At 41.9% G+C, this 27,447-nt stretch overlaps 1 protein-coding gene across 15 annotated transcripts in view; it reads right to left on the bottom strand.

Moving 5' to 3' along the window:
• The window catches only part of FOXP1 (forkhead box P1), a 601,095-nt gene that overhangs the window by 130,337 nt on the left and 443,311 nt on the right, over positions 1-27,447 (bottom strand). For 14 of the 15 annotated variants that reach the window (XM_072128406.1, XM_072128404.1, XM_072128405.1 and 11 more), the window contains one exon: positions 3,957-4,049. In XM_072128406.1, the coding sequence (XP_071984507.1) occupies positions 3,957-4,049 (93 nt within the window). Of the gene's footprint in view, positions 1-3,956; positions 4,050-12,848; positions 12,969-27,447 lie in introns of those variants that run through there. The other variant, XM_072128418.1, reaches the window with a different exon arrangement.

Below are 27,447 nucleotides of genomic sequence, written 5' to 3'. Positions count from 1 at the left end.
TGAGTCGTAGCCTCTGTAGGTTTTCCCTTATTTCCCTTACCTCGGGTAGACATTGGGGCAGATTTACTTACCCGGTCCATTCGCGAAACCAGACGGAATTACGGTCCGTGGACCCTTAGAAAATGTGCCCCATTGTGTCAGGGTTTACTGGTTCTTTCCTGTGTCTCTTAAAGTCTCGCCATCGCTGCCTCCAGTATCTAATCCAGACGTGGATTAGACACTAGAGGCAGCGAGGACAAACGAAGGGGCGTTTAATAATAGCTGGAGGATAGAGGGGTGGTTTAAAGGGAGGATAGAGGAGCCGGAACCCACAAGTGATATGGTGACGCCCCTGGAAGCACTTGCAGTTTATTTACATATTTATAAAACTTTATTGTTAAAACAAGCAAACCATAAAATCTTCTTTGAAGCACCGATCCTAGGGCAGGGTGGAGAGAAGATTCCACCAGTACAGCTGCTTTTAAAGGTAAATTCGAGACAGTAGATCACCTTTAAGGATTTATTGTGAGTGGGAACATGGCTAGTCATCCAACGAGTAACAATTTTTTAAAAAAAAATCTAATGTTTACAATAAAGTAAACAAAAATGTTCCCACATTTTGTTGCCTGTGGTTCAGTTTTCTTATCTATTTAACCTTTTCAGTACGTCTCTGCGGAGTTCTTGTTTACCTTGCGCAGTAAAACAATAGGGGTCGGTCACGTGGATTATAAGTCTCTATCACTAAAAGTCAATAAGTGACTTAAACTGCATTATTATGGCAACAGTTTCGTTAATCATTGCCATAAAAGCCAAACTATGTAGAGATGGGATAACGAGAGGGACACAAAAATCTATACAATCCATAATTGAAAGTCAATAAAACTTAGTGGTCATGTCCTAGTGTCCTGGAGAGTCTCCAGTGATGGCTTCCATACAGAGCGGTGACCTATTACACATCATTCATGGAGGTTTGTGTGGATTTCGGACAACCACCCATGAAATCACTTAAGATACGATTCACTTAATAAAATGATCTAATTTAGAAAGCCAAAGCCATAGGAGCAAACCACCAATCAGTGTAGTTAAAATAAGGGGCGTTATAACAGGGATATCAGCCATAGCAGCTGCTACGGGGTCCTCAATGTCGGGGAACCTGGCGACCCGACCTGCCGCACTGAAGAATGGAGGATGTGCACCGTTATATACATATCATACTGCACATCTTCCACAGCACACAGCTGAGACAGGAGCTCAGACCGGAAATGTCGGGGGAGGGGACAGCAGGAGGGCAGGACTAGGAATCTCTACTTCCTGCCATCTACTTCCCTGGTCTGCAGCTACTGGGCTCTGGGATAAGAAGACTGTGTAACAGTGAGTATATACATATGTGTGTATGAGTGTATTAATGTATGGATGTGTTTATTGTGTGCATATGCTATATGTACGTATGTGTAAGTGCATAGTGTACATATGCTGTATGTGTATGTATGGTGTATATACTGTATGTGTGTGTACATGTTTTTGGTGTATATACTGTATGTAGGTGTGTTTATGCTGTATGTGTATATATATATATATATATATATACATATATATATACATATATATATATATATATATATATATATATATATATATATAGTGTGTTTATAGTGTATGTTTAATAATATAATGTATTTATACTATATGTTTGTGTATTTAATGTGTATATACTATATGGTGGTTATTTATCATACACCGGCGCTTGTGCTCCTGCGTATGATAGCTTCGCCGCTGCGCTTGCGCATCCCGGATACATCAAGAGGCTCCGGGGTCCTGTGCAGCGTTCATTTCTATGACAGGCCCTGCCTGGTGTAGGGATAAACAAAGCCGCCGACTTTTTACACTTGAACGTAGCGGTTTGGGTCCAACCAACCCTATATAGGAAATATGCGTCATGCTTCAACCCCTTAGGACCTTCACTAGGCATATATGTATATAAATTTGGGTTTAGCTCACAAGGGATGATGCTCTGGGAGATGCAAATCTCTTGACAGCTTGAATAGGGCTTCTAGGGGTTGGCCAAGAAATATAAGGGATGGTTTCTTTTGAGATGAGGTAATTATTATCTGATTAGTTGGGGGCTGACACTTGCCCCTGGCACCTGGCTGTTATGCCCATCATAGATAAAGAGCGTGGAGCCGGAAGCTGTATGTACAGTAGGACCTCCCAACTCCTCTTCTGCTATGGGACCTGTGGCTTCCAGCCAGTACAAAGATCATGGAGTCAAACGGATGTCAACCACCTCAACCGATAACGATGGCCTATCCCACCAATTGTAATTTTTCCCTTTCTTGCAGAAGGTTTTACGATTTATCAACAATGATACTGGATGACATGACAATTCGTAGATATACATGGAAGCTGCAACTGAAGATTTACAACAATAATCAGTGATCCATTGAGAGACGGCGGTGGAACATACCATTGTGCGCTTTCATGTCACGTTAGACAATGCCGTCACCTGTACTTAACGCTCCACATGGGTCACATATACTATTTGGAAATGATTGCGCTGCCTATAGGCGACATTGAGGGAGTTTATCTCCTAGACAAAGACCACATTTGGCAGCACTCAACTCCAGCTGAGCCAAAAGGGCTGATGTATATGCAATTTGTCTCGAAACACTCGCGTCCGACTTCTTCGTGTGATGTATTGTTTCTTTTGCAAATAAACTCCTCTTACAAGAGACAGGTCAACTATTTCATTTATCAGTTTGGGGGAGCGGATCATTCTTCTATCATAATGTATTTGTCATTCGTTACAGGTTAAGTAGTAGTTTGGCACAAGAGTTGTCCTTTTTTGCAAAGGATGATGGGAGTTACAGTCTGCTGGAAATGGAATTTTAATGAAAGGCATAAACCAAATACAATACAGGTTTAAGTTGATGCTGCTACTGATGGTCAGGGAAGAAATAAGTCCTGTCCCTAGAGTCCTCGAGATATCAAAGAACAAGCAATAATGCTAGCCATACATAGAATGATCAACTCAACGACCCCATACCAGGAGTAAAAATTCCAACCACGTAAGTTACTTAATAGAGAAAGCAGAAAATCAAAGAGTCACACAACTGTTTGGTCCTGAATGTCCAATGGTGACCACATGAATGGTGGCCTTGAATGGTGACCACCATCCCATTTCTTGTCTATGAGGAGCACTACTGAAGGTAGACATCTGACCAACAATTACGCCAACCATGTGACCATTTTCTTTAGATCATTGAAGGCCATGGAAATGGGTTGTACTCGCCAACCTCCCAACATCTATTGGGGAATGAAGAATCAGTCATTCCTAACTATGCAAGCTCAATTCTTTGAATACTTTTTGTTCCCCAGCTAATACTGGTTCTTGAATCATCAAATTATTTTAAAGGGCATAAAATTTTCAACACATATTGGGTTAATAGCCACAAAGTAAAATGTTCTTTGATACCTTAGACCCATTGGGGCAAATGCTAGCTTATTGCTAGAACTTGCGATTATTTGCCCCGATCTGCCACCTTCATGCCAGTGAAGGGTCGTGAAGGGGGGTGCGGCCAGCCGAGTGGAGGGCGCGGCCGGCGGAGAGTGGACCGGCACGGGGTGTTACTGTCCCCGCGCTGGCGCACTCGCTGCTGCCGGGCGACTTTTCATATGTGAAAAGTCGCCGGACGCATTTTTTTCTAGGATAAACGCTGCGCAGCCAGCTGCCCTGATACATCAAGAGGCAGAAGCTATGCAGCGGCGGGGCTATCATACGCATGAGCGCCAGCGTATGATAAATATGCCCCATTGACTCTATATATAAATGTAGACCCTCCTCATAGGAATTTGATAGATAATTGTGCAATAAACCTATAACCTCCTTTTAAAACATTTTTGCTTGCCCACCATCCAATTCTGGTCAATTTCCGAAATGCTCTATTTCTCAAAATTGTAAGATGAATTTAGCTTCCTACCTGGAGGGATGGTTGTTTGTCATTCCTCTTGTGGACCTTTACTCCAGTAGTTTGCTGCTGGTGTATTAATAGCTGCCGCGCAACTTGAAGAGCCTGGAATATAGGGAAGGAATACAGTGTTACTGCGAGTGTGATCAGCTTAGACCTTCTTGTTGTCTAGAACTAATACAGTAATATTAAGTAAGAAAAATATTATGGCTACAGGACAACATGACAATATCACTTCAAGAATAGGAGATGTGTCTAAATTAAGCCGGCCACTCGGTTTTCAATAGAGAAGGGAGGGGTGAGGAGCAGGCACCCCTCCCCTCTCCATTGATAACTGAGCAGCCGGCGCCATAACACGGTAAAATATAGGACCTGTCCTATATTTTTCCATGCTCGGTCATGTTGTGGTGTTCAACGCACCATGACCGGGTACAATAGACGTCTATTGGGAATGTGATTCGGCTGCAAATTGGGCAACAGAATCATGGCCCCCTTATGTTTGTGTGAGGCCTAAGGATGGTTATCCCAAGATTATCCTATGTGTGATTACTGGGAACCACCACTGATTGGGAAATCGAAGCTTCCCGTTCTTCCTCATTTACCAACCACAGTAATAATGAATCTTAATACAAGCAGAGGGTAAAGAGGACCTTTCACACGTGGTGAGGAACATATCCTAATGTAGGGGCTGCTACACAAATTCAGGGGAACTTTGAATTGAATTTGATATCATCCCCAGTATCAGACCACTATAATCTTCTCCACTGTCAGAGAGGAGGTACTGAAGCAGGGCAGATGTGTTATGAGAACTTCTCAGTGTCTCAGTATTAGAGAAGATTTTTAAAACATATGTCCCCTCCTCTCCTCTAGCGCCTCCTTTCTGACAGTTGAGAGGTCAGATAATGGGACTGATATCTCAGCAACCATGGGGGTTACAAAGAAAATCAAAGTGCCACATAATGTGTGTAGCGGCCCATGTGTAAGGTGGTGAAAGGTCCTCTTTAAACATTGCCTCTCCAATTCAGGTCTATGAGACAGAAACAGCTGAGTACAGCCGAAGTACCCGTCTATGGTTGTTAGATCCTCAGTCTTAGAAAAGTTGCCCCATCAGAACTATGGCTCTCTATGAGAGCTGCTACAAGATCAGTTCTAGTCCTGGATGGTTCAGCATGAGTACATTATGTACACCCCTGTTGCTTTTTGTCTAAATGCCTCCAGCATTAAAATGGGCACCTTCCTGCAACTTTAGCTTCTGATCTAGCAATGATCAGCTGATTGATAGGCGTATTCTCTTTCCAGAAGCAGTTGTCCACAATTTCAATTGCCATTAAGATGATTAATTTAGGTAAATTAGTAATATGAGTAAATACACTCATATAGCTATATTATACAAGCAAGCATAATCTCATAAGGAGACTCTCCATATTGAAAGAATGGATCAGAACCTACTAAATTAGTTTTTAGTTGAAGGTATCAATTAAACACAAGTCTTTGGAATTACTTCTACCTTTTTGGAACCTCAACGGTGTTGACCTTGCACTAGTATTTCTAAGGAGACACACAATCAGAGGTGTAAATGAAGCAGCTAGACCCCGATGTAAAATCTGTAGTAGGCCCATCAATTATAAAGTATTGTTGATAATTTTATCTCTCTGTATGTGGAAGAGACAAATTATTGGCCCCTTAAGGTTCCAAGCTCGGGTGTAACAATGGGGCACATTTACTTACCGGTCCCGTCGCGATCCCCGATCCAGAATGTCCGACGAGGATGAAGTCCGGCACAATTCACCAAGATCGTGCAGCCGATATCCTGCATGTGTTGCTTCCTCGCTGAGGCCCGCCGGAGTTTACCATCTTCTTCCCGGTGTATGTAAGTGCTGATCTTGTGACACAATTTGAATTTTAAATTCTGTGGTTTATCCGAATTAGTCGGGTTATCCGACGGCCACACCCCCCCCCCCCCCCCCCCGATTTGTGTCACATGAAAGCTGGCACCGATGTGCTACAATCTGATCACGTGCGCCAAAAACCCAGGGCAATTCAGCGCAAATCAGAAATAGTCGGGAAAACCTGCCGTAAATGCATCCAACAGACCCTTAGTAAATGTGCCCCAATACGTCTGGACGCCCCAACCCTGCACCTAGGGGTAAGACAACTAAACGCTGGGTAGATTATGAAGTTTTGTGAAGCAGATTGGTAAATATAGTACAGTTGTGTGAGTTTTATGGTAGTATGTTATGGAAAATTACTCAACAAAAAATTTGATGCCTCCATCTTAAACTACAATTCACAGGTTCTATATCCCATACTTCAATGAAAACCATTCACTGGACATTTCTTAGATGAATGCAGCCACCAACAGTGACTAAACATTGTGTGCAAATTGCCTCATATTATTTATCGGGATGTTACCCGAAGTCCATTCGGGAGAGTTCTATAAAATGATTTTGCTAATCTTGGATGAATCCTAGTGGACTGTGCAGAACATTATCAGAGCCAAAGTCATCCGATGTGGAAGTGACAGCCGATCTAGGCCCCGGTGCTGCAGTCATTTCAGACACATAAAACTAAGGACTTTCTCACTGAAGCAGGAAAAAGTTTCAAATCAGAAGGACAGTCTCGCTTGTGCAAGGAGCATGTTAAGACTTGGACAAAGCTGGAAGATATATGTCAACTTGAAAGATCTTGTACATTTTTTTGCTTTTTTTTATGGAGGAGAGCAAAAGGTTTGCTGAATGTGGCGAGTCAACTATTCAGAAGTAGTTTGGACAAGCACAAATATTGTGTTACTAAAATAACACAAAACACTGTCAGCTCAACAATGCAAGGTCATGGAGACGTAGTCTAGGTCGGTGACAGCTTCAAGCTGTAGGCTAGGCTGGCCTTTGGTTCTGTAAAAACTCAGATATATCCAAAAACCTAAGGATGACCAAACACCTTCATCATCTCGTGGATGAATTATTGCTTGGCCTGCTGGTAGATCTACCCCATACATATGCATTCTTGGTATAAAAACATTAGGTGTTAAAAATTCAAAATGGCTGATCATAATTTTATACAACATAATGGGGCTTATCTACTAAGGGTCGCGGATCGCACTTTTGTCGAACTGTTCATGGTTTTCAGGATTTGTGCAGCTGGTATTTAACAGGGGTTGGACTGGGATTGTGTCTCACGCAATCGGATTTGGCTTTCATGCGACAGAAATCGGAGATTACATGCACCAGGCATGAAATTACATGCACCAGGAAGAAGATGGTGAATTCTGTCGGACCTGAGCGGGGAATCGACACATGCAGGATATCAGGCGCACGATCTTGGTGAATCGCGGCACAGTGCATGATCGTCGGACAATGCACTTTCTGTGAACTCTGTCGGACAGGTAAGTAAATGTGCCCCAATATACTGGAAAATAGTCCACTGTTTGTGCCATTTTGGCAGTATGGTTGATACTGAGTCATAGGGGGACATTCATCAGGGCCTGTACACCGGTTTTCAGGCATACAAACCTTGAAATAATCGCAATAACTTGCAAACTGTTAAGCATTGCAAATATTTTCTCCTTTACACAACCACCAAGTGAAGTGTGAGGGGCATGGCCGGCAATGGATTGGGCCTGTGCACTCACTATAACCTTCAACTGTACAAGCAGCTGGCCATCAAATACATTGGGAGACCGGAACCTCTTGATGTGTACGGTGGAGTCGGAGGGGTGGGGTTTCATCATATGTCGGTGCACAAAATGCTGGCATATGATAAATTTCCCCCAATGTCACTGAATGTGGCTATCTATCTAGATGTGCCCATTTTTGGCATAGAGAGGGTAAGAAGAGCAGTAAGCTGCTGTCCAACCCTCTGGTGGTGTAGACTTATATCCTAGGAGAACAATAAAATAGTTGCTAAAATTTAACACAAACAATTTTTGCTTTCCCACAACATCATCTGTCAGATAAGACTTGATGCCACCCTATAGAGCTTAAAGGGGCAAAACATGAAAATAGTTGATTGGTTTAGCTGACTTTGCTTTTGTTCATATGGGCACCTTAGGAAACTTTGAAGGCCTACAAAATGTTCCTCCTACCAAAAAGAACCAACTTTGATGAAGAAGAAGGTAAGTCAAACTGATAAGCATAAGGTCTTCTAAAAATGACATACTGTATGGTTAGATTTAGCCACAGATTGGAGAACAATTACGGTATCAAGTGTTCCTGGCAGGTGAGGGTCTGCCCACGACCATTCAGCATCAGAATTACTCTAGAGCAGTGGTTCTCAACCTGTGGGTCGCGACCCCAGCGGGGGTCGAACAACCAAAAGACAAGGGTAGCCTAAAGCCATTGGAGCCGTGATTTTATTGCATTTTTACCGCAAATCGCATGGTTTGGGGTCACCGCAACATGAGCAACTGTATTGTGGGGTCTCAGCATTACAAAGGTTGAGAACCACTGCTCTAGAGCATGGGATGATGTAGTTGGTTGGACAAATCGGAGTATATTTAGGGTTCCTCTATAAGGCCTTCACTAAGTAGATGGTTGACTTTTACGTTTTTTCAAGAAACTTAACTAGAGATGGAGATGACATGTGTCTGAGCTACGATTCAGGTTTTGAGTCGTTAGGGAATTTTTAGAAACAGAACAGACTTTCAATTCAAGTCCATCTGAAAATGTGTTGTGGTTATAGATGTCTCCACTTCAAAGAGCTTATACCTAAACCACCTGTATTTCCCCAAGATTTGAAGGAAACACCCAACCATTAAAGTAAAGCTGGCAGCATTATGTATGTTGGGTTAGAGTCTACTCTCTGCCTCGTAGTCTTGTTTGGTCTCCACATTGACCTCATAAAGACCTTCAAACCCAGTGGTTCTTTCAGTACACTGCACTATTCATGGACAGCCGAAGATGTAGAGTGAAAATCTGATGGAGAACATATTTGATTCAAGTGACTCATAACGATACAGAATTCGAAACTCGAGACTGACTCTTTTTGGGAGACGCTTACAAATCTTAGCACATTTCAGAAAGACACAATTTAATAATGAAGATTCAGCTGGTGCTCAGAGGTATTGATCTCACTAGGGGCTTTATGTCTTGTATTCTTAGTCTATATATTCTATGCTCTGTGCTTACTGTATGTTATACACTTCTCTTTAAAACTTTAAATGTACATTAAGTAAGTAAAAATGCTGTATCACCATGTGATCAGGCCAATTGAGACTAAACCAGCATCTTCTCGGGGGTCACTCAATAAGAGACCAGTCCATGCTACAGGGACATAACCAGTACTCAAGAGTAGGACTGGACTTACTCACCAGAGGAACATTCAGCTCTGACAAAAATAAGCCACTAATAGCACAAGTACTCACAGGGCAAGCAGTAGACAAGCACCCATGGAGGTGACTTTGGAGACAATTACTTGCTGCTAGGGTCTTTTTATTATAAGTTGATTCATATTTATTTGTCTATAAAACACCAATCTTCTATCTCATATCTATCTATCTATCTATCTCATATCTATCTATCTCATATCTATCTCATATCTATCTATCTATCTCATATCTATCTATCTATCTATCTATCTCATATCTATCTATCTCATATCTATCTATCTCATATCTATCTATCTATCTCATATCTATCTATCTCATATCTATCTATCTCATATCTATCTATCTCATATCTATCTATCTATCTATCTATCTCATATCTATCTATCTCATATCTATCTATCTCATATCTATCTATCTATCTATCTATCTCATATCTATCTATCTATCTCATATCTATCTATCTATCTCATATCTATCTATCTATCTCATATCTATCTATCTCCTATCTATCTATCTCATATCTATCTATCTCATATCTATCTATCTCATATCTATCTATCTATCTATCCCATATCTATCTATCCCATATCTATCTATCTATCTATCTATCCCATATCTATCTATCTATCTAGATAAAGGAAAGTCCAGAGCAGCACAGCAATTTTGGTGGGTGCACAGACCGTAAGTCCCCAGGCCAAGGGACTGTAATATAATTTGAGAAAGAGGCAGCACTCCGTAGGTAGTGTCAAAAAACAAAGTGGGTGTCTTTATTCCATAAGCGACGTTTCAGCTCCTTACGATGCTTGATAAAGGCTTGTAAGGAGCTGAAACGTCGCTTATGGAATAAAGACACCCACTTTGTTTTTTGACACTACCTACGGAGTGCTGCCTCTTTCTCAAATTATCTATCTATCTATCTATCTATCTATCTCATATCTATCTCCTATCTATCTCATATCTGTCTCATATCTATCTATCTATCTATCTATCTATCATATCTATCTCATATCTATCTCCTATCTATCTATCTCATATCTATCTATCTATCTCATATCTATCTATCTCATATCTATCTATCTATCTCATATCTATCTCATATCTATCTATCTCATATCTATCTATCTATCTCATATCTATCTATCTATCTCATATCTATCTATCTATCTATCTATCTATCTCATATCTATCTATCTATCTCATATCTATCTATCTCATATCTATAAATCCATCTATCTATCTATCTATCTATCTATCTATCTATCTATCTATCTCATATCTATCTATCTCCTATCTATCTATCTATCTATCTATCTCATATCTATCTATCTATCTATCTCATATCTATCTATCTATCTATCTATCTATCTCATATCTATCTATCTATCTATTTCATATCTATCTATCTATCTATCTATCTATCTCATATCTATAAATCCATCTATCTATCTATCTATCTATCTATCTATCTATCTATCCAGCTATTCACACAATTTAACCCATTTTGTATCCTTTATTCTAGTCTAACTACCCTACTTTCCTCCTTTCATCCCTTTACCTAGAGACTACCCTCGCCATAGACTAATGCACCCAATTCACAATGAGCCATTAACCCTTCCCCTCCCACGTGCCATAGCCTCGGCCTGACTCCCCCCCTCCCCCGGCATACACATGACATCACCTCAGCCTTCATGCCTCTGCTACATAATCAGTTACACTCAGGAAATTATACAACAATTATTCCGAAATAGTCAGAAATAGCTACAATGTGTAATATTGTAAATCTTGGTAATTGAAACAGTAGACCCTGTAATCCGGGTAATACCGCTGTGAGTATACAGCTTCAGATTTTTCTTACATGTTGTCTAGGGGAAGGGGGGGGGAGTCATGTAATCTGCGAGCAGATGGGATTAGCAGACACATTACATGCACCTTGTATTCTTTTATCCATTGTCTAGAAGTATCCATAGGAGGAAGAAGTAGCTGGAACCTATTCATTCTTCCCCCTACTGATACTTAAATGTATATAGGATGGAGAAATAAGACAAAGCCAAGGAGGCCTGGGAGTGTGATGGGTCAGGTGGATGAAATAAAAGGATAAAAAGTAAAAAAAATTGAAAAAAAAAAACTTAATATACTATAGAAAAGCAACGCGGTGTTCTGGCCGTGCCCCACACCTACACTAGACCTTCAGTCACTCTTTCCATTTTCACTATGCAATTACTCCTACTGTTAAACAAATTGTCCTTAAGGTACAGTAGCAAACACCAGGTTTATTTTCTGTAAAAACACAACCGGTTCGGAGCATTACAAAACTGAATTTTTTTTTTTTCCCCGTCTTCTCTTTTCCTTCTGTGCTGTTCTGCACTTGAGGTGAACATAAGCTCTCAGTTTGATCCCTCTCTCACCATTGTGCAAAAGAAGCTTTAAATCTTCAGCATTTAAGTGCAGGAGAACATCAAAAAAAAAAAAAGAAAAAAAGGTAAAAAAAAAAAATTCCAGAACGCAGACACAACAACAGTAAAGCAGGCTAGAAGCTTATTACAGATTATCCACCTGAAGACGGCCTGTAATAGATTTTATAAAGCACTGATTTCCCATAGGGACTAAACATTTTTATTTTTATTCTTGGGTTTTTTTTGTTGTTTTTTTTTTTTGCTGCATTAACTGCTTTTAAATTTAGCTTCTACATAAAAGCACCCAAAAAAAAAAAAAAAAAAAACTGGTTTCACTAGAAGTTACTGTTCCATCAGTCATATTTACACAACACAGCCAAGCGTCAAAGAGATATTTGCCTTTTTTTTTTTTTTTTTTAGGGCGAAGGAGCATTAGAAAAAAAAAATCACAAAAAACCCCAAAAATATTTACAAAAAATATAGAGAATGTAAAATAATAAAAAAAAAAAAATAACTCAATACAGTAGTTTTTTTTTTCTACAATGGTCAGAAGGTCATAAATAAATAACAAATAAATAAAAATCAAAATAAATAAATAAAATAAATAATAAATAAAAATAAATAAATAATAAATAAATAAAATAAAGGCACAAACCTTACGCAGCAGATGACATTCAATTAGTGACCGTGGTGGCCAAAAGGTTAGAAGAGGTTAAATGTCATGTGGCTGTGTCACGTGACACGGTATATGCAGATAGATTGTATCTATATATAATTTAGATATAATAATAATAAATAATAACATTATTAGAGAAAAATAATTTATAATTTTTAAAATTAAAAATATATATATTTTTTTTTCTATAAATCCGTAGCCTGATGAACTGTTTTTACGCTTGGCTGCCATATTACTAAAAAAAAAAAAAAAATAAAAAAAAAATCCCCCTTAGGTATTGGGTATTCAGAGGACGCAGTAACGTTACTGAACAGCCTCACACTACAGAATGGGAGCTGGGGATTTAACTTCCTTCATTGTGCTGTAGTCCTGAGGCAATGAGAATCTGTAGCACGAGGAAACCGTGACCCCCCACCACCACCACCACCACCGAACCCACCCCCAATTACAAAAAGATCCAAAAGTTAAAAAAAAAAAAAAAGTTAAAGTTTGATTCTTCTTTGAAGACTTACTGAGAAGAGAGGGGATAGAGCAGAGGCTGGCAGTCTTTACAGTTCCTTCAAGAAGGTTGCTGTCTCCTTGCAGTATAAGTTGTGTTCTGGCTTTGGTTTGAGGGAAGAGGGAAGCGGGGGTTGTAGAATGGTAAGAAGAAGAAGAAAAAAAAAAAAAACTTGAATAAACAGGAAGAGCTGAGCAGCTCAATCTCACTTTAAAGTGAAAACACAGAGGAACATTGCCCTTTGTAGGCAACAACAGGGGACGTTCCTCCTAACAGTAGCAACGTCTGCTTCTTACTACATGACAAAGTAACCACAAGAATTTCCAAAAGAGAAAAAAAAAAAAAAATTCAAAAAAACTGCAGGTAATTCGCAAGTCGTGAAGACTCTATTACAGAAACAGATTTGACTTCTCCTCCTTTCTGACCACAAGTCCCATCTGTAGGCACATACCAAACTAATTACATCGGTGGACTGGACCAACAAACAATAAAATACACTTTTTAGACCCCCCCCCCCCTTACCCACCCCTCTTCTAGACAGCTAAATGAGCTCATTGTACAATAAAAAAAATCTATCCCCCCCCCCACCCTTCCCCTCTGTTACGTGATGAAATACACACTACACACTGGGATCTGCTGAATACTCACACTCAGATATTCCACCATGCTGGATACAATCATCTCTGCGATGAGATATCATTGAGGTTTAATCACCGCATTGCCGGGTTTGGAAGGTTGAGTCTAAAGGACTAGAAATCCCAGCATCCCCAGGAACCAGGAAGACATTGGCACCTGTTGTGGTGAACGACTTGTGTGTGGTCTAAAGAATGGGGTGGGATCAAGTAACTACCGAGGATTTAGGGCTTTGTATGTTTTAAGTGCACCAGCATGGCAGTGGATGGGTGGGTGGTCTATAAGGGTAGACTATGGATGGGTAGAGGGTCTACAAGAGTAGACAGTGGATGGGTGAGGGGGTCTACAAGGGTAGATAGTGGATGGGTGGGTGGTCTACAAGGGTAGACTGTGGATGGGTAGAGGGTCTACAAGAGTAGACAGTGGATGGGTGAGGGGGTCTACAAGAGTAGACAGTGGATGATTGGGTGGTCTATAAGGGTAGACAGTGGATGGGTGGGGGATCTAGAAGGGTAGATGGTGGAAGGTTGGGAGCATTACACGGGTAGACAGTGGATTGGTGGGGGATATACAAGGGTAGAAGGTGGATGGGTAGGGTTCTACAAAGATAGATGGTAGAAGGTGGGGGTCTACAAGGGTAGACAGCGGATGGGTGGGGGATCTAGAAGGGTAGATGGTGGAAGTTTGGGAGCATTACACGGGTAGACGGTGGATAGGTGGGGGATATACAAGGGTAGAAGGTGGAAGGGTAGGGTTCTACAAAGATAGATGGTAGATGTGTGGGGGTCTACAAGGGTAGACAGCGGATGGTGGAAGGGCCTACAAGGGAAGATAGTGAATGGTTGGGGATCTACAAAAGTAGACTGTGTGTGGTTGGGGGGTCTACAAGGATAGACGTTGGATGTGTGGGGGTCTTCAAGGGTAGATGGTGGATGGGTGTGGGTCTACAAAGGTAGAAGGTGGATAGGTGGCAGTCGTAAAGGGTAGATGGTGGATGGGTGGGGTTCTACAAGGATAGACGGTGTATGGGTGGGTGTATTCAAGGGTAGATGGTGGATTAGTGGGGGGGTATACGAAGATAGACGGGGATAGATGGCATTCTACAAGGGTAGATGGTGGATGAGTGGAGTTCTGTTATTACAGATAATGGTATAAACCCCTTCTTAAAGAGGTCTTCTTAAAGACCTCTTCTTTTTTCTTTATTAAAGGGTTTGTCCCACTTAAGAGAATTATCCAGTATTGATAAGATGGGGCACCGATAAGTATTGGGCACCGGGAAAGTATCAATTAAGTGAATAGGGGACCAAAAGTATCCCTTGAAAACCAGCGGCACAGAAACTAATGGAGCCCTGGTCATGCATGTTTTCAGAGGAACTTTAAGGCCCCTTTCTCCCAACCACAAAAGGTTTCAGGAATCAGACCCCCCAGAGATCTGACCGTTATCCTTGGTAAATTTGTTAGGACAACCCCTTAAAAGAATAAAACCTATCAGGCTATTTCTGCTATTGCCGTATGGAACCTAGGACTGAATCCAACCCTTGGCAACTTATGCATGGGGTCTGTACGTTCTCTATATATATTTGTATGGGATTGGTATGGGTTTAGTTTCTTCCCATATTCCAAACCCTTCCTAAAAGGTTTCTATGGAATTGGGACAAGGAATGCGAGCCAACCCTCCAAAATTTACTTAGGCAGTCCCAAAATCTTAGAAAAAATTCCAAAAATTAAGCCCTGTCCCAGTATGAAACCCAGCCCACCAGATTTAGGGGTGTGATCAGATAGTCCGGCAGGTCCGGTGACATTCCAAGGGAGGGGAAAAATTTATTATGAGGGCTCCTATGGAATATAAACCTAAAGGGGTTTTCCAGTGGCAAAAAGTTACCCCCTGTCCACAGTATAGGGATTGACTTGCTCATTGGTGGGGGGCTCAGTGATGAGATCACAAGAACATGGTCTTTTGATCCCTCTGTTAACTCCATATACTAGGGTATTTTTAGGAACCCAAGCACATTGCTTTCGGGTCGGGCCAATCATAGCTTCCAACAGTATTGGCATCCTGAGGACTTTGGTGTGGGCCCCATCAATCTCCAGGGCTCCAAGTAACTGCATGGCTTGCATTATGGGTAAATCCCCCTATATGTGAAGATGCAGTATGATCATGCCATATGCCCTGGATGCTGGATGCATGATATGACTGCCCATCCATAGAATGCATTGAGTGTGCTCCAACGACAGACACCCATTGGATAGAATTTGACAATAATTTTTTTTAAATTTTAAGTACAAACAAATTTTGCTGAACACAGACCCAAATGGGAATCCCATCTCGCATATTAACATGAATTAATCTGTAAGAGTACAATGCAAGCGGTCCCCTACTTAAGGACACCCGACTTCCAGACAACCCATAGTTACAGACGGACCCCTCTGCCCCCTGTGACCTCTCTGGATGTTACTATAGTCCCAGACTGCAATGATGAGCTGTAAGGTGTCTGTAATGAAGCTTTATTGATAAACCTTGGTCCCATAACAGCAAAAAATGTGGAAACATACAGTTCCGACTTACATACAAACTCAACTTAAGAACAAACCTATGAAACCTACCTTCTATGTAACCCGCTTGTATATACCCACAGCTCAGGATAATAGAATATTTGCAAAGACAACATCTAGTTTTAATTAACCAAAAAATTCTAAAAAAACCCCCAAATATATGTATAAAGGTGTCACAAATATTTCTCTGCAAAATATTTCTACGAAAAACTGTAAACACATTAACGGCCGCGTGAGAAAACACAAACTGGAACACTGTATCCTGTGAAAAGCGCGACTCCATCTAAACGGCGCGGGGAACCTTACAAGAAAACCCAAAAAAAAGCACAGTTGGAGAATAAGACATCAGCTGTGAAGACTCGCAGAAGACGATTCGGTCTGAATCTCAGCACTTTCCCGATGTGTGCGGAATTTCTATGAAAGGTTCAAAGCCTGCGCCGCGTATCTACAACATCCGTGCTATAGGAACGTCCTGTTTTTTATTACATTTGTTTTTTATTAATTTCTAAATATTTTTATGTTGATATTTATTTCATGTCCTTTTTTTGGCTATTGCTTTTCATTTATTTTATTTTATATCTTTTCTCATCATCCGTTTTTTATTTTTTTCAATAGTTTTTAGAGTTGAGTCTTTACTGTTGAGGCTGTTTCCTATTTTTTTTTATTTTTTATTTATTTATTCTTCTTATTTAAATTTATTGCAGCCCCAACTCGATCTTTTTCAGATTTTTAATAATTTTTAATACATTTTTTTTTTTATTTCGATTCATTTTATTTACCATTTAAGAAAACTTTTTTTGTTGCTTATTTAAATTATTTTTTATAGTTGCGATTCCTGCTGCTCAATTTTTATATTTTAATTGTTTTTAGTTTATATTGGTTTATGCTCATAGACTGCAAGCTCCTGTGAGCAGGGCCATCGTTCCATTTATTTCACCTGATATTTTATTGTTCTGTACAGGCGGTCCCCTACTTAAGGACACCCGACTTACAGATGACCCCTAGTTACAGACGGACCTCTCTTCCCACCGTGACCTCTGGTGACCTCTCTGGATGTTACTATAGTCCCAGACTGCAATGACCAGCTGTAAGGTGTCTGTAATGAAGCTTTATTGATAATCCTTGGTCCCATTACAGCAAAAAAATTTGAAACTCCAATTGTCACTGGGGCCAAAAATTTTTTTTGTCTAGATCAACAATTATAAAATATACAGTTCCAACTTACATACAAATTCAACTTAAGAACAAACCTATGGAACCTATCTTGTACGTAACCCTGTAATGCCTTTCTCTATTTGTATATGTGTCACATGATCTGCACGGCGCTGCGGAATACGATGGCGCTCTAAAACTAAAGATTTATTATTGTTATTATATCTTTTATTTTATTACGTGCTTTTTTATTTTTTATTTTTTTTACTATCCCCGCAATCCGTCGAACAAATCTCAAGTTATCAGCCAAAGGTTCTTCCACCACCGTCACGTCGCCATCTAAATGACTATTATTTGATGCGTCTCCAGCTCGGAAGAGGTTAAATTATTCATAATTCACGCGCAGCGCCATCCAGCTCTGACTACACATGAGTAAATTGGCTCCTCTTAATCATCGGAGTTCTGTCTGCTGTCATGTGGGTGACATATCACAGATATTTAGAACAAACACAAACCCGTTTCGAAAAGACTGCGCGAAGGCGAGCGAAAACAGTCTGGCGGCCATGTTTAATTTATGCGGAATGGGGATATTATCTTAGGTAGTCAGAGATTTGTAGGGGAGGGAGGGGGGCATAGCGGTTCCTGTCACTGGGTGCTAACCGCTTTGGAAGCTGTCAGTGGATGTTTACACGGGCCCCACGTCTCGCTCCTTCATCGAAGGGATTTTTTTTTTTTTTTTCTTTACAAGATTTCATCTTCTTTTGATCTTCCATTCAAAGCAACAGAAGCTTGATAGACATGCAAGTCTTAAAGCAAATCCAGACGCTGCAGATAAACCCACAGTGTATGACAGGCAGGAGCATCTAAAGCTTATAAAAATGACTGGAACAGCGTGTCGTCTGAGTATTACAATAGCCGAAATCAAGAGACATATTAGGAGGAACTGATCAGCCACAAAAAACAGTTCAAAAAGGCCGATGACTGGGGGTAGAAGGGAGGGGGGCCAATCTATTTCACAGAGACATCAGCTTATTTCCCAGGCAATGGGGGTTTTATCCCAATATCCAGAGGCAGGAAGGTACAGAAGTTACTACACAAGGAGGAAAAAATAACATAAATATTCTACAAAATTTTTACATGTTTAAAAAATATATTCCCCCCCCCTTTCAATTTTTGGTTCCCCCTATATATTTTTTTGTTCTTAAAGAGTTGGCCTACATTGCAGTTTTTGTAAAAAAATTCTCTCCGTGTTTGCATGGGTTTCCTCCGGGTCCTCCGGTTTCCTCCCACACTCCAAAACATACTAGTAGGTTGATTCGATTTTGGACCCCATTGCTCAAGCCCCGGGCTACCACCCAAACCGCCTGTGTTATAATTCACTTATGACTGGAAGGGGAGCATCACTTCAGACAGAAGGCTTAGTGGTTAGTGGTTAGCATTACAGCCTTGCAACATCTGCAAAGAGTTTGTATGTTCTCTCTGTGTTTGAGTGGGTTTCCTCCGGGACCTCTAGTTTCCTCCTACACTCCAAAACATCTGGGTAGGTTGATTAGATTGTGAGCCCCATTGGGGACAGGGACTGATTTGGCAAACTCTGAGCAGCGCTGCGTAATCTGTGTGCCCTATATACATAAAGAATTATTATTATTCACAGTTATCGGTTTCCTCACAGTGCCCCCGCAGGAGAAATGAAGTATTACATTATTGACCCATCTGTGTAATACACAGTATAGAAAGAGAGACAAGGGGGCTCATTTACTAAGGGTCGTGCTGCTCACTTTCATCGGACAGTGCACCTTTTTCGGGATTACACGGCTTGGACAGGTATTTAAGAAGTGTCTGCGCTGAAATTTTGACACCCGTGATCCTTATTTGGCGCAAAGTTGCCGGCTTCCATGCAACACACATTGGGGGGGAGTGATGTCGGACCATCCGACTGATTCGGACTGAGCGCAGGATTTAACTTTCAAATTGTGTCGCAAGACAATGCACTTACATGCACCGGGAAGAAGAAGGTGAACTCTGTCGGACCTGTGCAGGGAAGCGACACATGCAGGAAATCGGCCGCATGATCTTAGTGAATCGCGCCAGAGTGCATGATCATCGGACAATGCACTTTCGGGGAACTCCGCGGACGGGTAAATAAATGTGCCCCACTATGTACAAATTGCTTAGCTCCTTCTGCTCTATAACATTCCTTGTGCAGATAGGGTACTCTGTGCAATCCGCTCATCTAATCCTGCTCTATAACATGCTGTCTGCACATAGGACACTATGTACAATCTGCTCAGCTCCTCCTGCTCTATAATATGCTGCCTGCAGATAGGACACTATGTACAATCTGCTCAGCTCCTCCTGCTCTATAATATGCTGCCTGCAGATAGGACACTATGTACAATCTCCTCAGCTCCCCCTGCTCTATAATATGCTGCCTGCAGATAGGACACTATGTACAATCTGCTCAGCTCCTCCTGCTCTATAACGTGCTGCCTGCAGATAGGACACTATGTACAATCTGCTCAGCTCCTTCTGCTCTATAACAAGCTCCCTGCAGATAGCACACTATGTACAGTCTGCTCAGCTCCTCCTGCTCTATAACATGCTGCCTGCAGATAGGACACTATGTACAATCTGCTCAGCTCCTCGTGCTCTATAACATGCTGCCTGCAGATAGGACACTAAAGGGAAATCAGTAATGTTAACCTGAGTGGAAGAAGATCAGATGGAGAAATCTGAAGCCCCCGTATAATACTGTATAACACTACAAGGTGCTTCAATGGGAGGTAACACGTCCGGGACGCTGAGTGACGGGGATGCACCGTTCCGTTATCCAGCTGAATGGAAATTACCAGATGTCATCCTTACTTAATTCACCCCTACAAGCCTCAACATAGAGCAGGTCTATAATTTCCCCCGGCCCGGCAGTGAATCAGTTCCATGGACTGGCAGGTTGTATAATTAGGGCTCTTCCACCATCCAGGAAGTGAGCATCACTCTCTCTGATAATTGTTGTTAATAAATCACACGTAAGAGAACATATACTACTTTCTTGGCTGGGAAGAAAGCTTATTTATTTACTGCATTCCTGCGCCATTGCACACGGCCAGCTGCGGAGGCTCTCAGGGTCTCCTCTGACACGTTGCAAGGAAAAAGTCTTCACTTAGGACTTGTGAGTCTGGACCAATGCCAAATCATCCTTTTTGATGGCCTATTGAATGTCTGAGAAGTTCAATGATGGGTCAACAAACATAATCCTCTCCAGCTATTCATGGACCAATCATACACTTGATTTTTTTGGGTCATAATTTGGTCTTCATCCCCTTTCACCCCCATCTCCAATTAAGCTCACATTCCCTCGTTGGTATCACGCACGTGGTCACATTTTATCAGCAACTCGCATTCTCACTTACGTTTCTAGTGCTTTTTTAAAGTTTAGATTCTCATGTCATAAAATAACACCAGCATGATGGTTCGTGCTGCTACAGAAGATAAGATTGTAGCATCTGAAGTGGCATTCACCCTCCATTCTCTTAGCATGGCCCAAGCCTAGACAAAAAGTGACTCTTTTCAGCTCCTTCGGAGATGTTTTTGAAGGTATGTAGGCATTTGTTATCGTAAGAAAGGGAATTCTTCTATATCTTACTTCCTATAGTTCTATACCTGCAATACCAGGGGAATGCAGAACAGTCCATTACATGGTTTATACATAGCCCTACAAGACATTTTACGATGCCTAACAATGGTTGATAAAGGTTCCTTTCTCTTTAAACTCAACATGACCTAACATGGTACTTGTAAAGGTGCTTTGGGATCCCCTAAAAATCATTGGTTCTCAACAAGGATACAAAGTACAGATGTCAGGGCATGCCAGAAGTTGTGGTTTCCATAGTTGAGGATCACTAACATGGTCAGGAGATGTGCAGCTGATATTTTTGGCAGATATTGTGAAATAATGGATTGGATCTATTGAATTTCTATAGGCTTCATCCATTTTCTCGCCAGAGAGGTAAGACCCAGGCAAACGAATCTCTGAGATCACATGACTATGGGGAAGTGAGGAGGAACGAGTATTCGGCAAACATCTATTGAAGGTGGATGTCTTTAAAGGAAATCTACCCTCAAAATCCATCATGATAAACCAAGGGCATTTACTCATAGCTCCAGGCACCGGGACTGTGGTAATCGTCTTATATGTGTTATCCATGGCTATTCTAATGAGTCAGAAGGGCTCTGGGGGTGTTCCCTCTTTTTGCTGTAGCTTCACAAGCTGTCTCACTGTCTCCCCCCGATCTAACAGCACTTCCCCTTATCTCACACAGTGTAAAAGCCTTTAAAGCTACAGCATGGATGGGATTTGCTAATGCCCCCCCCCCCCCCCGAGCCCTTCTAGGTCATTAGCATAATTATAAAAGTTGATATTAGAAGGAAGGAGGCCATGGATAACAAACATAAGAAGATACTCACAGTCGTGGTGCCCTGATCTATGAGTAAATGCCCCTAATTTATCATGATGGTTTTGTGGGTAGATTTCCATTAAGGTGCATATATATATTTTTTTGACCCAGTTCACACCTCAGTTATGTCTTAAGTTATTTGCATAATTTATTGTGAGCCAAAACCAGGATTGGATTAACATATAAAACAGGTGCAAGTCTCTGTCTTACGGAAAACCTAAAATGAACAGGACCCTAGACATATTGGGGCACATTTACTTACCCGGTCCTGTCGCGATCCCGCGGCGCATTGTCCGACGCAGATTCGGTATCCCGATATCCAGCAGGTGTCGCTGCTGCGCTTAGGTCCGCCGGAGTTCACCTTCTTCTTCCTGGTGCATGTGAGTGCTGATCTTGCGACCCAAATTCTTTTTTAAATTCTGTGGTTTTTCCGAATCCGTCGGGTTATCCGACAGTCACGCCCCCCGATTTCTGTCGCGTGAAAGCCGGTGCCGATGCGCCACAATCCGATCGCGTGCGGGCCAATTTGCCCCAAAACGTAAATCGTCGGGAAACCTGACAAAAATGCGTCCAACTGACCCTTAGTAAATGAGCCCCATTGTCGTATGGCCAAACCCATTATGGGACACTGTGCTCCTACATATGCTGATGGTAACGACAGGGCAGGTTGGATTCTAACCAAGTAGAATCTTCTGTTTCCATCGGCAATAAGTCAGTTCTAGAGGAGCCTAGCAGTAGCTTAGTCCTCTCCATCCATTGTCCAATATAAAGAGGGGCTCCGGCAATTCTCATCTCCCAAAGTAAAGAAAATAGCTTGAATGGACTGGTGGGTAAGAGCTAAAGAAACCCAATCTGATGCATGTGGATATTTTATAGTTATACTGGATAATAATAAGATAAAAATAAGAGAAAATAACAAGAAATCACGGTAAATCCTTCTATTACTCGGCGTCTGACATGGCCGATGATTAATACGAAGCTATCAGACATAATAACGTTCCCAGCACAATTTCGTACTTAGGATTGTTTGTTAACAAACGGGAAGAGAACGGTCTGTGGCAGGTGAAGGGTCAGCAGCTTTACCGTTACTAATTTAGCCTGCGGTTCTGTCTGATTAAGAACGCCCTTGGGGACGGAGAAGTAAGATCTTCTTCATGAGAGGCAATGCCTTCTGAAAATGCTCTTTTTTGCATACTAAACACTTTGGAATGTGTAGATTTTAAAACTTCTTAACCAATTTAAGACACAGTAATCAAGCTGTTCTCCGGCTCATAAAGGAAAAGTCTGTGTCCTGTTTAAGGGGGGAAAAAAGTCCAATTTTCTGTATTTAATTTTGCATTGTGCAGGTGAACATATGCGGCATAATAGGAAGCAGATTTTTCTCTCTTCGACTTAGTTTACGAGAAGAAGAGACCGAAGACGATACAACCAACAACATCTACTGACCCCTCGGGTCAAAGTATTTGGCCCCTTATACTCTCATTGCACCCGGCTTTAAAAGGGTTGTGATATTTATCTACTATACACTGGATCAAACTCCCGGAGACTCAAAGAACATGACCCAAAATGATCCCAATAACGTTTTGCAAACCAGAAGGATTGCAGATGTGATGTATATTTCCGCCCCATTCTCCGTCCACTTCTATGAATGTCTTGGACTTCCCATTGGATGAAGGGAGTGTGCACACCTCTGCTCCATTCCATATGGGCCACACAATCGTTGGGGGTTCCAACTGTGGGATGCCCAATGACCAGACATGTACCCCCTATCGCTAAGGATCCATCCATCTTTCCAATTGCCCTAACTATTCCATGAGGAAGCATTGGATAAATTCCCACAGCCTATCTGAGCTTACATGAGTACACTACGGATGTATCGGGAAGAATTGAGCGGATAACTAATAGCGATGGTCATCTTAAGTAAATGTGTCTGAAAAATCGACTTTTTTTATGCTTCTTCTGTGTACCTAAGCTGAGAGTATCTAAGCTACAGATTTCTAGGAAACTAGCCATAGTTGTATGTAGTTGGTTGAACACTGTGTCTGGTGGTTATCTTCCAGAACATATTGGGTAGGTTGACTGATTTCCCAGTTGACTGATCGGGTCCAGCTGTGGTTCAGCCATGAGTGCCGTAGGGTTGATACATTTTTTATTTTGATTTCCTTACCCTTGCCCCTTATTCCATACCCCTGCCCAGTGGAATTTGCCATTATTTCTGGAAAACCCAGTTATCTGAAGTATTCAACCAATACATAAAAGGGTCATTGAAGCCTACATTGTGCCTGGTACTATACAGGACTCCATCCAAGCAAAGGCTGCCCATGGTTGGTGCTTTCTTAAGGATGGTGGACCCTCTTATCTGGTAGTCAACATTAATAACAGGAACCTAAAGTTAAATTTGCCCTAGTTTCTATCTCTAACTTTATATATGGTCTCGCTACAGAAATTGTGTACAATATGTAGCAATATATTCCTTTGCTGTGTAGGTCAGAGGAAATCTCGGCTTGAACATCCATTACAAGTGGTATATGAAACCCCTCTTCACCACACACCTTCAACATGGTAAAAAATCCCTTCCTCAGCACATCACATTATCCCTTCAAAAAGGACAAATACCCCCCCCCCAGCGATCACATGAGCAGATATCAGTATCGGATCGGTTCTATCGAGGACGTGGGTCGTTATTATAGCACATCCATCATTATTATGGAACAATGTGGATACAGTCGCACAAAAACAACAACTGTCTTAGCCTCTCATTAGATTTGCTTTGGACTTGAATGTCACCGTAGACCTTGACTGTAAAATAGCTCTGGCCTAATTGCTTTAATTGCTAGAAGTTGTGCCGGCAGGTGTAACCCGATCTCCGGGCTATTGTGCCGCGCGGGAACAACACGGGAATGTTTACACAGTGCTCGCAGCTTAATAGACAGTGCGGCTATAGCTTTCAGACAATCCGCAAACGCGCGACAATGGGGTGACCTGCTAATGCAGTCGCTCTACATATTTTCTGTTCATGATAAAATGGAAGTTTTCCAAACATCGCTGACCTTCGCGGAACAAGGCAATCTCTGGTAAACAGATATTTATAATGTGCAGCATCGGCACCTGCCGATCGAGGCCCAGGCAAAAAAAAACGGAGAATTATTCAATTTTACATTTAATATTGATAGTCTTTGTGGGTGTAAGAAGCACAGCGCCGTACACTGTAGTGGCTGTGCTTAGTAATGCAGCTCAGCTACGATCACTTGAAGTGACACATGGACCGGATCACAGGCTCGTAAACACGAAGACTTGACTTGATCACAAAACAACATGTATAGAGGCTTCATTGTGGTGGTACACAGTCTTGGGCATACTAGTGGGCTTCCTAGTGGGGTACACAGTCACCTAGGTATTCGGGCACACTGACCATCACAGAACGACAACACCAATGTTCGTTTCATAGAGGTAGGACATAGTCACCTAGGGATTTGGCACACTAATCATCACAGGGCGATGCCAATATTGGTTTCATAGAGGTGACACAGAGTCACCAAGAGACTTGAACAAAATGGGGGTTATTTATCACACACTGGCGGTACGATAGCCCTACTGAGCATCTGGTGCAGCTAGATACATCAAGAGGCTTCAAACAATTGATGTATCAGGTGGGAACCTGCAAAGTGTTTATTTGTACACCAGACCCTACAATGAAAATTCGCTGGCTGCAACGATTGCGCAGGGGCAGGGACAGAGACAGAAATGCCCCGCGCCGACCCACCAGCTAACCCACCCTTTACGCAATTAATTCAGGGCTTCTATGCCACTGGCGTAGCGCAGGAGCCCTGTTAAATAGTGTCAGACTGGGTTCCTTAGGCTCACCAGAAAAAAAATTAATTAGGGGGCCCACTCTTCATTTTTCCCTGGGATATATACTCTAGCAGACTCCAAATTGTGGTGTTTTCTGATAGACCTCTGGGGTTCACTATTGAGCCAGGGCCCACCGGAGGATCCTCTGGTACTCTGGTGGGCCAGTCCGACACTGTAACGGGTTTCATAGTGGTGGTAAATAGTCATCGAGGGAATTTGGGCACACTGACTATCACAAACGACAACAATACGGATTTCATAGTGGTGGTACATAGTCACCTAGGCACACTAAATGTCACAGTACGATACCTATATGGGTCTCATAGTGGTGGCACACAGTTTTGAGCACAATCACAGTATAACACCTGTATGGGCTTCATAGTGGTGGTACACAGTCACCTATGCATTTGGGCACACTGACCACCACAGAACAATATTGGTGTCATAGTGGTGGTAGACACTACAGACCTGTGCACACTGACTATTGTTGTTGAAGTAAAAAAACAACATATTATTCCAAACATTTGGGTCTACAGTAGGTAGAGGGGAATTCTTTCCATCTCTGCAGACATGATCTGTTTCTTTAAGGTTTCGCGTTTCTCACATCCCAGGCTTTATTGTTTGTTACATGCAATAATTTCAAGCTAAAGACACGGTGTCAATGGGAAGATTTAATATAAACTAGCTGAGGCCCCTGGGAGGAACACAGAGGGGAGGAAAGTAAACATGGCCCCCCAAGTTCCCTTACAAGTTGTATGTGCAGTCGGTGCCTGGTACCACAAGTTGCCCTCTTCTCTGGGGAGGTCAGTGGAGCTATGCAGAGTCTGACAGGTTCAGTTTACAGCAGGACTCACTCTTTGTTTGTATATGCCGGGCCCCGCTAGCTGCCAGCTTAACAACAGATGGCAGGGAGCGCTTCATTCTGACTGCACAGATACTCAGCAAACAAGCACCGACTGTGGGACAAGACAACAAATTCTTCCCTCCCCATAAAGCCGCTGTGTGACATAATGGAAAAATGAGCAGGGAAGATACTAGAAAGCCTGGGGCCCCATTAAGCGGACTGCGAAGACTAACTTAAAGGGTGTTTTCCTTTATGCCATCAGAGGTTGATTTTGAGTGAACCAACCCAACCCAACTACTCTTCCTTTGTAGTCAGGAAAGATACTGGAAAGCAGTAGCCAGGCTCGTCTTTCAGACCAAACACTACACGGATGCCTCCATTTTGAGTCAGTTTAAAATAATAACCCTCATCCACAAAGCTCTGCATAATGCTGCACCTCCCTATCTCTCTCCCCTGGTCTTCGATCTGCCAATGATATTAGATTCATCTGTAACTTAATTTGAAACTCTCATGCATGTCGCTAGGACTTCTCCCGAGCTGCACCAATTTTCTGGAAAGACCTTCCCGGGACTATCAGTCTAACACTCAACCTCCAAAGTTTAGACCGTGCTCGTAAAACCCATCATCCTCATAGACTGTAAGCTCTTGTGATCAGGGCCCTCACTCCTATTATTCCATAAGACTGTTTGTACTCTGTAAAGTAATATTATATTTGTATATGTCCCTTATTATTTGCAAAGTGCTACGGAATATGATGGCACTGTATAAAGATTATTATTATTATTATTATGGTATTGTTGTAATGTCCTCTTCTTTCTTGCATGCGAAGAAGAAAAGCCCTCGACTTGGCTCATTTCTTTTGGCTCATCATGGGCACACTCTCTATCAATCCCTAGGAAACAAACCATAGCTGGATAAAAATGACTTAACTTCTTGGACTCTAGGCCTGGGCTCACCGAATCATCCTCTGGGACTCTGATGGGCCAGTCCGCCCTTGTGATAGATGAGGTCCGATGACTGAAATGCCACGTAGCAAGTAGGGAGGCATCAGTCATCTCGTCCATGAGAAAAGAGTCAGCTAGTGTCCGCTGATTAGGGTTGTCACTCTGGCAACTCAAAAAAGG

The sequence above is a fragment of the Engystomops pustulosus genome, chromosome 10 (genome assembly GCF_040894005.1).
Source record: "Engystomops pustulosus chromosome 10, aEngPut4.maternal, whole genome shotgun sequence".
In the NCBI taxonomy this organism is placed as follows: domain Eukaryota; kingdom Metazoa; phylum Chordata; class Amphibia; order Anura; family Leptodactylidae; genus Engystomops; species Engystomops pustulosus.
This window is presented reverse-complemented; position numbering and strand designations above follow the sequence as displayed.